Here is a 13,153-nt window from a genome sequence, read left to right as displayed (position 1 = left end):
TTATGAAAAGAAACAATCAATTACTTTATGAAGAAAGATTTAAGAAATTTTAATAGTAAATGAAAAAAGATAATTATATTTAAAGGATTTTTATTTATTGAATCAAAAGAATAATATGATATAAAATTTAATTTATATTATTATTTATAATTAAAACAATAACAGGATAAATGTTTATCAACTGGGCAGAACATGTTGTATTTTTTCCTCTTGGTTTCTAAAAGAAACATGTTAGTGTACTATCCAATAACACATAAATAAGTTGTGTTTGCAACCCATATGTATTAGTGATGAAAGAAAACCATTTCCCCTGACAAATTAATATAAACCTACAAATAAATCCGGACCACCACAGTTCATATATGGCTACTCCATATAATTAATTACTAGCAATTAATAATTAATGTGGAGAAACAAATAATATATATACCCTAGCTATATATCTTATGTCCTTTTCTGTTCAAAAGGAAGACAGCAAACTGTCCAAGTAATCACTACCCAGGTCCTGAAATTCTACTATATTGAAGTCATTCCCAAACGACGTCGAAGCTTCCACAGTCGCCAATGCAGGCTCGTCAACCATCGCGTCATCATTCTTCTCTAATTCCATATCAATTCCCATGGCCTTAGCAACTGTCTCAAGTGGGAAATTGAGATATGCCTTAGGTCCTCTAATTCTCAAAGCAGCTTTATCGTAAGCTAAAGCTGCTGCTTCTGCTGTATCAAAAGTCCCAAGCCAAACTCTTGCTCCTTTTCTCGACGAGTCTCTTATCTCTGCCGCGTATTTACCCCAAGGCCTTCTCCTTACTCCCCTGTAATGTCTTGTAGCCACTTTCTTGTTCTCTCCTTTTACACCATTAATCGGTTTGTTGAGGCTTCTGTTTTCTGATGATGGCATGTTTTCATTGCAAGAAAGTTTCGTATTGGTACTTGTGGGGATGTTTATTCCTGCTAGAAGTTCTTCCCAGGTTTCAGCTCCCATTGATATCCACCTACCTAGACTTGGCAGCCTCTCAAGCATCTCCGCTGTCCCATCTCTTCCATCGAGTTCCCATGTTTTGGAAACCTGATCTTGGTCACTCATGCTTGTTGGCTTGCCTCCTTCGCCTCCAATATAGCTCGCCCATACATTCTCTAGAAGATGATGATCACTTTGCATAGCCATGTTGTCGTTCTTTGGGTAACGCATGAAAAATCAGTGTAAATCAAGAGGGAAGATAGAGAACTGGTATCATAGATCATTTATAAAAGAATTTTGTAATACGTGCAGTGTAGGTGTAATCTGTTAACAGCTAAGCTAATATGCTTATCCTACTCCATACCAACGGAAATTCCAGTCGGAAACTTGTGCTTTAATCCATTTACTAGCTAAAGTCATGGGAGGATAATAGAATTCGAGCACTAAGAAAGAGGTGGATTTTGTATATTTCAAGGTTTCTCTGTTGACTTGTGTAGATGCTCTAATCATTTGTAAGGCTTAATTTATGTTTTGGTTGATGGTACTACCTCATATTTTATCAATCGGAAGACCTTCTGATAACTCATGAATCATTTGCATAAGAAAGAAAAGGAGGGAAAGGATTTGAAAGCTGGCTAAAGAATCTGCTTCGTCTTGTTTTGCTGTTTTAGAGGTGGTTTTTTCCATTATCCACATGCTTTAATTAGCAGTTAGCACTTTCTTTATGAATATATATACATATAATACATAGAAATGCTAACGCAAATTAAAACAAGACAATGCATAATAACAGAAAATATCCTTAATTATACACTGAAATAATACACCTTCAAAAGTGAATCATACATTCTTGTTTAATTTAGTTAATTAGAGTTGATAATGGTAGACGATTTTGGTACTTAAAAGATGGCCCATATGCGTCAAAACAATTCAGATTAGTAGGTAAAAACTGTATAATAAGACTTGATTCCTCTGTTGATTCTTGACAATAGCAAAATGTTTTCAAGTAGCTGAATTTTGAAGCATAAAGATTGTGTACTTTTGAAAAAGTAGGGGAGGAATAGAGGATAAAGAACTCCATACCTAGTTTTCTTGAGAAATACTTCTCGTTACAAAGGAAATTTTAAAATCTTTGTTCCCACTGGAACTTCTTGTTTTAAAACACAAAGGTTTCTTTGACATTCTTTATTTTACTTGTCACCAAAAGTCAAATGTCAGGGATCAAGCAATACTTTGAACACAGGGCACCGAAATCTTTATCAACAGTGACATTCAGTAACTAAGTCTAACATTTAAATAAAGTAAGTCATTGGGTGCATTAACACTAGAAAATGACGAAATTGTATCGACAAACTCTTAGATAGAGTAATATAACTTTATTTATTAATTATAATATTTTTATTGATTAAAATTTTAATCATAAACTATTATTAATAATAATAAATAATTGAACCGAAGCTCCCTAAAAGCGTGCAATTTACTTGTCAAATGAATATATCGAGGGAAAAGACAGAAAAGTGTACGATTGCAGAAAACTTCTACCATCACAGTGCTAACAATTTCAGTAAATATCTTGAGAGACACCAACCAATGTACGTAGTATCAAATTACTTCAAGCGCCACGTGTATATTGATTACGGGTCATTTCTTAATTATCTTGAGGCATAAGCATTGCCGCCTTGATAGATTAACAATATAATAATAGAGACACGGTTGGGTAATAGAAATTCAAATCCAAAAGGGAAGTAAGAGGGATTTCATGCCAATGCGGTGCTATCTTGATTCAATGCATTTGAGAGAGATGATTGAGACCTAATTTATTAATGCAATATGGGGAGGTGAATTTAGAACATAGAGCTGGCCACATCAACAGTGTTTTTTCCTTTTTTTTCTTTTCTTTTATTGATATTTTATAAGGTAGAGCTTAATCTAACTCTCTTTAATCTGTTGCTTCCCTTGATGTGGAAATATGACCTCTATGTATCAAGTTCCTCAAGGAGTGATGTGATGTCTCTCTTGTTCTGCCTTGACAATTAATTTTTTATTTTATCAATTTAAAAGAAAAAAAAAAAAGAAGAAAACAAAATGCAAGTTAAATTACAGGGCAAAGGGCGAAGGGTACCTTCTTTTTAGGAACCCTTTCTTAGGCCATATGGGCTTATTTGTTATATAGGTTTGTCCAAATATCTCCAGTTTCACACGTTATCTTAATTATTGGGCCCTATTTTGTTTGGCATGAAGAATCACAAGCCACAGACAACTGTCTGATGATGTCCCTTTATATTCTGTTCCCGAATCACACTGTATTCGTCGGTCCAAGGATTATACCATCAGAATTCTGACGTGTATTTTTTAAAATAATTTATATTAATTAATAATATTTTTTAATTTATATTTATTAAATATGTACTAAATATTTATTATTTGAATATTATTTATTTAAAAAAGATATTTATACTATGATATAAATATTTGTGGTATAATTTGAGCTTGATTCTTTTCTTATTTACTAATTATAATGATGATTTACGTCATATTTATAAGATATATTTATCCATTTGAATTATATTTATTAGTAATAAATATTCACTAATAAATTAATAAATATCATACCTATAAATGATAAATACTTACATAAATCACAAAAATATTTTAATAGGTATTACAAAAATAATGAATATAATTTTTATAAAAAAATTAATATCATTTTCATATAAAAGTATATTATATAATTATACAAGGAACATATGTAAAATTGTAACTACTGAATTGATAATAATAAATTAATAGACACTGCAGCAATTAGATAGGTTTATCGCTGAAAAAGTCTCATTAGAATCCCTTTATGTATGGCAACTCAGAGACATTTCTTAAAAAGACAGAAATCTCATCTTCATATATTTCATCTTCATCCCTCTCCTCTATTCAAATTAAGTAAGGTAAGATAGATTTTATTTTATCCATGAGTAAAGTAAGAAAGTTCAAATTTAAGTCAAGCAATATGGGGAAACACTTTAAGTAGATTCCTCCGAAACTTAGACGGCATGTATCCTAGTAGGAAGTTGGAAGAATGAAGCGCTGGAATGGCACACTTTCTTTCACTGGGTTGATCATTTGCTCCAATAAAACTGGATCGCTGAAATTCTTAAATTTTTTTTAAATGTATAAGAAATTAGTTTCATTTATTAATATTATAATTTCTTAGCATATGACGATCTCTTAAACATTATATTATATTATTTTTAATAAATAATGTATTTCATCATTTTTTAAAAATATATCAATCTTTTATGTAAAACACGACTAACTGAAAAGATTAAAAAAATATATTAATAATTATATTAATTGAGTAAATTATATATATATATTAAATTTTGAAATATAATTTTTTTTATTTATTATGGTGTCCTAGGCCATAATACACGGTGGTCTCGGGACGATGGCATAAATTGCCGTCTGATGATGATATATTTTTTTTTGAAGAAACGTATGATGATGATTATTAGTTAAGATGATCTGGTTATTAAACATCCAGTGAGGAATGTTTAAACTTTAAAGAGAGGGAAAGATAGCTATCCGGATATTCGACAGTGTTGGTATAATTTTATGGTTAGAGTTATACCAACTGTGGTTCCATCATACGCTCTATGTCCTCCCAACTCTTTGGAACGTTTGCTGTCTCTTAATATTGCTGTTAATATTTAATCAGTAATAATAGACAATGAAAAAATTAACTTACAAACTTACCACTCGGGTCTCAACTTATAAAGTAACAGTTATTTGTTCAATAAAACTAGAGTTTGATTTATTATTTGGTTGCTCTATGTAGGGCAGTACGGCCATTTGCTGTGCTTAATCATCAATTTAGATGGTTGAGTTTGTTTAAAAATATTGTTTGGTTGGGAGTTAGGAAATCACGGCTCACGGCAATTAAATTATCAGGGTAGAAAATTAATTGTCGTGTGTTGGGGGGGGGGCAGTAATTCAGCATAGGGGCACGAGTGCTCCCTTAAGCAGTCACATTTCGTGGCCAGTTGGCTCACCAGAAGAAAATTAAATGATGTCACGCAACAGTTGTACTGGGCACAACATCTGTCTGTAATATCATAAGCCGAGAGTTACCTGTAACTAAGAATCAACCATGGCAACAAGTGAGGGCAGAGAGATATGTAAGGTCTTAACTCATGATTATGCATATATTTCGCAAGTTAGCATACCCTTCTAATCAAACAACTGTAAAAGTATGTGCTTATTAAAATTTTATCTACGGGCCATACTAGCGTAGTGATGAACATTCTTTTAATTGACTGCCCTAAAGTGGAAGTTTAATGAAATTTCATCCCATGAAGGCAAAGTTTTATCATATAAAAAGGACCATAGAAATATTTTCTTTAAATTATAAAATAAGAAAAAAAGTCTCATTAAACCGCTGCTCTAAAGGAGGGTGTTACATATGGAGCTACACATAATGATCTCTTGCTGTCCTTAACTTTCTACATATAATCACCCCTAGTCTTGCAGATTTGAGAGAAATAATTGAACACTAAGGGTGCCGAAATGATTGTGAATACAACCTCATTTGCTGTTTTAGTTTCGGCCACAAAAACTTCATTTTATATACACACGACTTAAAATATCAGAGTCAGTGGTAAAAGGGAAAGAAATTAGATATTAAATTCAGTCATTTTAATGAGCAGATTATAATGATAGTTGGATATTTTGCAGCGTCTCTCTTATCTATAATTAGCTCACCAAAGCAGGCAACTATTTGCAATGTATTTGGACCCCAGTCGATACTTACAATGCTAGGCATTTATGGCTTAACTGTATTGTACATAGGGCCAACCAAGGGACATCAATCTGTCTTAGCGCATTTTTTAGTTCATCATTAATATACATATCTAGTTAACTACTATTTAAAATGAATAAATTATAACACGCCTTCTATATTTGTTTTCCTTCTCATTTTGTATATATAGAGGGATAATTTTTTTAAATATGACTTAGAAATTTATAACTTATTAAATTTCTCTAGAGTGATAATTTTTTTGTATTTAATTATTATTATTTTAATAATTATTAAATTTTAAATTTAAACAAAAATTATAATATTTAAATTTCTATTAAATTATAATATTTTCATAATTATAAATTTTATTTATATAAATATATAAGTATAAAAATATTCTTACAACAAGGGTATAAGTTAACCCACAAAAGAAATACGTAAAAAGGCACTTCTGAGACCACTTTCAATAGTTCATACCACAAGTTCACGGCTAGCATTTTCATTCTCAAATGCACACGTATAATAATAATAATAATAACAATCCATTTCTTACTTTATTTTAGGTAAAAAGACTCGGACGGAATATTGGTCCACAATTTCATGATGATTTCAAGTGCAGCTGGGTTTCTCACCACCAAGCTCCACTTCATTTTTTTATGACAAAGTAGGATGCCTTTTCTTTTTCTAAGAACTAAATATCACGAATTATAGATAAATATTAAAATGTTCTACTGCTCACATACTCTTTATATTTATCTAATTATCAATGGTACTGTGAAATTAAGACCTATAAAAAATTTAGCAATTAATTAAGTCTGCAATTTGTGAAATCATCTAAATAACTTTTACATCAGTTTCATGCAAGTAGGTTGTGTATTGAAGTTCTTTCTTTTTTCTTTGATCCTATTTCAAGTCCTTTTTAGTGTTAGATCTTCTGTATTTACACATTGTGTAATATTTTATTATTATAAAATAAATTAGTAAAAATATTATAATAGAATTTTCAAAATCTTATTCAGATAATAATTAAAAATATTCTAAAATATCCTACTTAATAAATTTTTTAATGTTTTATCGGATACAGTAAATATTAGATTATATAAAAATATTTGTCAAATTGACAGATTACTTATATTATTAAAATTTTATACAATTTGTTATTTTTCAGATTAGAGATCAATTGTATAATTAAAAATTTATTAATAACTAATATAATATAATTCATATATTCTTTTTAAGGATTAAAATTAATATAATTAATCATACAAAAATATATAAAAATATCTGTCATATATGTTTATGTATCAAAATCATAACAAATATTAAAAAATATATATATTTGAGGTTTTATATATAATATATATTTATATATAGAAGACAGATATACGTCTATTTTTTAAAATTATATAGTAATATTTTAAGAATTATTTTGATGTGTATATATTTTTTAATTTAGAACAGATTTTTGTTATTTTATATAATATTTTTTAATTATTCTAGATTTTTTTATAGGATAAGACTTTTTGATGCAGCAGGCAACGTGGCAGCAGCTTATAACGCTACTGAAACGCAGCATAAACCCAATAAATCTGGCTTTTCCACGTTGTGCGCATGCTCCCAAGTCGCAAGTCGCAACTAGCTGGGCTACTCTGCCCAAATCCCCCATATACATTTTGGCCTTTTCTTCTTAATTTACAAAAGGAGACTACGCTTTAAAGTTAATTGAGCCATAATTCTGAAAAATAATAAACACCTCTAATATCAAAGTCCAAATGAAATCCGGAAAAACCCAATATATAGGAGCTCTATCTCATCTATGCATGCCTAGTGACATGCTAATATTATTCTGGTCTGCACTCATTCTTAATTTCTTATGGGAAGATAATAATTGTAAACCCAAAATTTCTACCCTAGATATATTTGGTGTTATAAAGTATAAATTAATCAAATAATTCTAGCATTTCATTGATGATTAATTGCAATTTCTTGTCTATAGCAAAAACAAAACAAGAAAAGAAACAAAACAGCGATAAAATAATTGTCTGCAAATCGTAAGGGAAAAAAAGAACAACAGAAGTGAAGGCTGCCACAGTAGAGCGTGAAAAACTACAAAAGGAACCAAAGTTGCACCGTTTTGGAGATTGCTTTTTTCACTTTCTAGGTTTTTGCTCCTGCTGCTGCTGGCCTGGGAGCAACAGAGGTTTTGTCCTTCTGTTCACCGTCTCTGCCTGTTCACACTATTGAAGTGGTTAAGAAGAGAAAGTTTCCAGACCTCAGCAAACTGAGCGGAGTCGGTAAGAATTTTGAAAGGGTTAAAAAGAAAAGAAAACAAATACAGAAGGGCAGTTCTGTCAATCAAATTTCTTCTGGTACGTGACCCACCTTATCATATTTAACAAAAATAAACAACCCAACCATATACACATACATTGGCCATTAGTCGTTGGTCACTATAAATTAATGGCGATTTCCTACTTTTTATTTCCAGTTCCTTTCAAAGCAAAGCAATTGCTGGCTACCAAGTTCACTCAACTACCATGGAAACATGTCACAAACACTTTCTTCTTCCGCTTCTTCTTCGTCTTCTGTTGCATGTTCTTGTGTATTTCTCAATCTTCAGTGCTGGAAATGGAGCTCTAGCACATCCAAGAAAGGCTTCAAATAACTCGGTCACTGCTATTCTAGTGTTTGGAGACTCCACGGTAGATCCAGGAAACAACAACTATGTTAAAACAATTTTTAAGGGTAATTTTCCACCTTACGGACAAGATTTTCCCGATCAAGTTCCAACTGGAAGATTCACTAATGGACGGCTCACCACTGATTTTATAGGTAAGTTTGACATTATATTTGTAGGTCCTTTCTTTCTGCTTTTTAATTATGTTAGTATACATGGTGTTACTGACATGCTGTTATGGCGCACAGCTTCATATGTTGGCGCCAAAGAGTATGTGCCTCCATATTTGGACCCAACTCTTAGCATTGAGGAGCTTATGACTGGAGTCAGTTTTGCCTCTGCAGGCACCGGATTTGATCCTCTCACGCCACAAATAAGCGTCTCTCTCTCTCTCTCTCTATACATTAATTCACGATCACTATTAACCATTATAACTAAATTAGCCATGCATCAAATAGCTTAATAGCTAACTACTGAGTGATAAATGACCTAACAGACACGAATTAATTAGGGATATAGATATAGCATATGATTACATAAAATTCATATTAATAGTACTCTTCTTTGGGTCAATACATGAATGTTAATCCTCCGAACTTCTGTAAATTAGTTAGTCATATATATATAAAACGAGAGATATGGTTAAAATTTTATGGATAATAAATCCTATTTTTATAAAAACCAAATATAACAATTAAATATATTTATTGAGTTAGAACAGGAAGCGACAAGTGAATGAATAAAAGCTACTGAAATGTGAAGTGGTGCTTGAGCGTGATAAAGGGCGAGCATTCTAGAAATGCACCGGTAAGTTTCAAACATTTTAATAATAAAAAGAAAACGAAACATAACTGAAGTGTCACTTTTAAATAACGGCCCTACTTCCAGTTACTGTAGGATTTTATTTTATTTTTTTTAAAAAAGAACTCGACCGGAAAAGAAAAAAGAAAAGTCGGCGACAAACACATGGTGAAACGAGAGAACTGATAGCTACATCCTATAAATGCCAATATTAACTTGCGCATATCATAACTAGATGGCACTTTTGTAGATTATCACTTTTTGGTTTGTTTGTTTTCATTATACTTAATTGCCATGTAGGCCAACTTCCACATATCATAATTAATTGTCATCCATTTTTCTTGATCTTTTTATACTTAATATTTAACAAGTTAATAGTTTTCATCAATTGAAAAATTTGTAAAACAACTCACTTTGCAAATTTAATAAGTTAATACTTATAATATTTAGTAATTTTTGAATTCAGCAAATATATAAATTATTGGAAAAGAAAAAAGATGTGCTGTCTAATTTTAGATAAGGATTTAGTTGAGTTGAACAATCTTTGAATTGGAACAGAATGTGATAGAGATCCCAAAGCAAGTGGAGTATCTAAAAGAGTACAGGATAAGGCTGGAATCTGCAATCGGAAAGCAAAGAACAGAAAATCATATAAAGAAAGCTTTATTTATAGTGAGTGCAGCAACAAATGACTTCGTTGTTAATTATTTTACTTTACCAATTCGACGAAAGACCTTCTCCGTTTCAGCTTACCAGCAGTTCATCTTGCATAAAAATTTACAGTTCATTCAGGTTTGTACCTGCACATATTCCTTTTCTTTTTTTACCTCTAATCTCTAAAATATTCTTCTAATTATTTTACATTTTTTAACTTTAACTCCTAAAATTTGTCTATTGATTATTTTTCTAATTAACGCTCCTGTAAAATTTTGATTTCACCACTGAACTAAATTTCTAAGTCCGTTTTATCCACGTGATGGATATTAATTAAGTACTAGTACAGGTGAATATTAATTGCTAAAAGCAAAGAGGGGCATTCCTGTGGACCACAGTGCCTCATATAATGAACCAATGTCTAATAATTCACAGTTAAAGTTTGTTGAATACGCAATTGTAGGATTTGATTAATGAAGGAGCAAGAAGAATATCAGTAACTGGACTACCGCCAATGGGCTGTTTGCCTGTTGTTATAACCCTATTCTCTCACGATGCCATTTTGGAACGTGGTTGCATTGAGTATTTTTCCTCTATTGGGAAACAATATAACCAGATGCTCCAAAATGAATTAAGTCTCATGCAAAGTCGATTATCAAATCTCGGTGTCAAGATTGGCATCTCTGATGCATATGGACCGCTCACCAACATGATCCAAGGTGCCGCAAGCCCTGGTAAGTACAGAAACATTACTGTTATTGTTTTCTAGGTTTACTATGTCAGAGTTAATAATACTTTTTTTTTTGTTCTCTTTTTTCTTTGTTGGGTTCACGTAAAGCATTTGATGTGGTGAATGCTGGGTGTTGTGGAACGGGTTACCTGGAAGCAGGAATTTTGTGCAATCCAAAATCACTAGTGTGCCCTGATACATCCAAGTATGTGTTTTGGGATTCAATACATCCAACTGAGACAACATACTACAACGTTTTTCTGGCTACACGTTCTACCATCGATTCTTTGATCAGAGATTCCTAAATGTTTGTTAATATTTGATTGGGATATATATATATATATATAATTCTCTTCTTTTTTTCCCTTTTTTTAATATTTTTTTTCTCTTGAAAAAGTTTTAATTATAGAATTATATACACTCAGTGAACTAGTGAAGTATCAAGTGTTTATAGAAACTGTGAAATCACTCGATTAATATGATTGTATTTTATTAATATTATTCTCTCTGGAATTTTATTTGGGTTGTGATCTTAATAAATTCTTTTCTCATTTTCATGGACTTGCCCGTCCGCTCGGACCAGTTTCGGATGCCATATCTGCAAGCTAGTTCTCAAATGGCAGATAAAGGCTTTGACCTCAAGCTTCTGAGGACGGCAAATTTACGTGTGTTCAATTGATTGCTCAATTAAATTTGGCTGAAATGCTCCGCTCCTTATCGAATTTGTACCACACATTGCAGGCCGATTCTCTGTTTGAGCTAGTTTGGCACATAACTCAACTTTTTAGTTTTTTGAAGGAAATTTTTAATTTTCTTTTTTGAAAATTACCTTTTAAAACTATGACCTTAAGAAGTTAGGAGATCCATATTTTTCCATAGTTGGTTGATGAAACATAAAAAAGAATTAAATTTAATTTCCAAAGGGCTATGCCAAATGAATTCCGGAAAAAACTAGCAATCATTGTTTTTGCCTTTTCAATTAGGGGGAGACTTTGTTTTGTTAATTGGTTTTGAAATGTATTGTGGAATGGATCTCAAATACTAACAATTGAAACTTAACTGGCTTGAAAAAGAAATAATACTAAGGACAACAGCTGCTTTTAGATACATCCTAACATATTTTTCTTTTTAAGGCTATGGAAAGCATCTATTATTAATAGATAGGTGAAACGTATAAAATAATTTAAAATTTATAATATATTATATTTTTATTATTTAAATATAAAATAATTAAAATATAATATTACTCATTAGATAATTAGATACAATATATTAAAAATAATAATTAATTTTCTAAAATCAGCGACGTCTGTAAAATAGTTTAGAACTTAAAAATGATGTTATAATTTTATTATCTAAATATAAAACATTCAAAATATAATATTTCTTATCAATTCGTTGAGGTAATCAATAACTTTTCAAGACTAAACTAATATCTTTCAAAATACAAGAAAAGTACTATATTGACAAAACTCGTAAAACACTGAATTTAGTAATATATTAATTATTATTAAACTGGTAAGAGTTTTATCTAATCTATATAAAAAAAAAAAAAAAAAAAAAGAGTACAAATTTAAGCACAATATTATTAAGAATAAGGATAATAAAAACATTATTTCAACTTGGTTCCGCACATACCCCAAAAATTTGATTAACTATATAAATTTAACCAGGTAAAAGGATGTTTGTTTTTTCTAGGGATAACAATTTAATAATTTTTAATATATATTTTTTAAAATAAAAAATATAGAATTAAAAATTGAAAAAAAAAACTTATTATTAAAATATACCGATTGATAAAAATTAATTATTTTTACTTTATTAGTCATCATTATATTTTTCATATTTAATAATATTGATTTAGAGCCTAATAACTTAAAACAAAATTGTGTAACTATTAAATCGATTTCATCATATAAATAATTTTTTATATCGTAATTTAATAGTCAAATAATAATTATAAATCATTAAAATTAAAACGCAAGTTATCGAATACAAACAATATAATTATGATGTTGATTATAGTAAAAATGATTGAATCCTTATGTATTAATATTCTTTAAATGATGAAATATTTTTTATCATAATTTATAGCTATATACTGTTTTATTTGAAAATTTATAAATTAAAATTATAAAATAGTGAAATCACGATATAGTTTTTGTATTTAGGCTCTCTTTTTATTGCTAAAAGCATGGGGCGTCTGATTCTAATTAAGGCTTGAAATCTAACTTTTCAAAACTTTATTTTTACCTTTATAGCATTTTTTAAAGAAATTCAGTTTGAGTTCCTTTTTTCCTAAAAAGGAGAATTTTTTTTTTGTTTTTATAATTTATTTCAAACTCTTATTTAGCCCTCTTAAACCAACTTGCGTCCACCCATAACCCTTTCATATTTTGGTCCCTTCAAATTTCAACTTAAGTCCATAGGTGTTTAATAAATCTTTAGCATTACAATTTTTTAGAGTTATCAACATGAATAGCAAAATTAGGCTTCGATTCAACGGATGTTAAAATAATCAGAACTAGTCATTTAATTGGTTAA

General features: G+C 30.1%; 2 protein-coding genes across 4 annotated transcripts; one reads left to right on the top strand and one right to left on the bottom strand.

The window, feature by feature from the left end:
• Positions 1-412: 412 nt before the first annotated feature.
• LOC8259178 (ethylene-responsive transcription factor ERF098) lies at positions 413-1,643 on the bottom strand. The gene has a single exon (XM_002522472.4). The coding sequence runs from the start codon at positions 1,187-1,189 to the stop codon at positions 461-463; it is 729 nt and encodes a 242-aa protein (XP_002522518.4). The 5' UTR covers positions 1,190-1,643; the 3' UTR covers positions 413-460.
• A 6,278-nt stretch (positions 1,644-7,921) lies between these two features.
• On the top strand, positions 7,922-11,294 carry LOC8259179 (GDSL esterase/lipase At5g45960). Of its 3 annotated transcripts, none has more exons than XM_048375208.1 (6): positions 7,922-8,116; positions 8,236-8,579; positions 8,673-8,803; positions 9,784-10,017; positions 10,343-10,613; positions 10,718-11,105. In XM_048375208.1, exons 2-6 carry the CDS (start codon positions 8,285-8,287, stop codon positions 10,912-10,914), a joined length of 1,128 nt encoding a protein of 375 aa, XP_048231165.1. In that variant the 5' UTR covers positions 7,922-8,116; positions 8,236-8,284; the 3' UTR covers positions 10,915-11,105. The 3 variants fall into 3 exon arrangements, with proteins under 3 accessions (XP_048231165.1, XP_048231166.1, XP_048231163.1); XM_048375209.1 differs by lacking the exon at positions 7,922-8,116 and adding an exon at positions 11,193-11,294 and having other exon boundaries at positions 8,176-8,579; positions 10,718-10,916; XM_048375206.1 differs by lacking the exon at positions 7,922-8,116 and having other exon boundaries at positions 8,176-8,579.
• Positions 11,295-13,153: the final 1,859 nt, after the last annotated feature.

This window comes from Ricinus communis, chromosome 5, assembly GCF_019578655.1.
Source record: "Ricinus communis isolate WT05 ecotype wild-type chromosome 5, ASM1957865v1, whole genome shotgun sequence".
Lineage (NCBI taxonomy): Eukaryota > Viridiplantae > Streptophyta > Magnoliopsida > Malpighiales > Euphorbiaceae > Ricinus > Ricinus communis.
The sequence above is the reverse complement of the archived record's forward strand: the minus strand, read 5'-3'. Positions and strand labels throughout refer to the sequence as shown.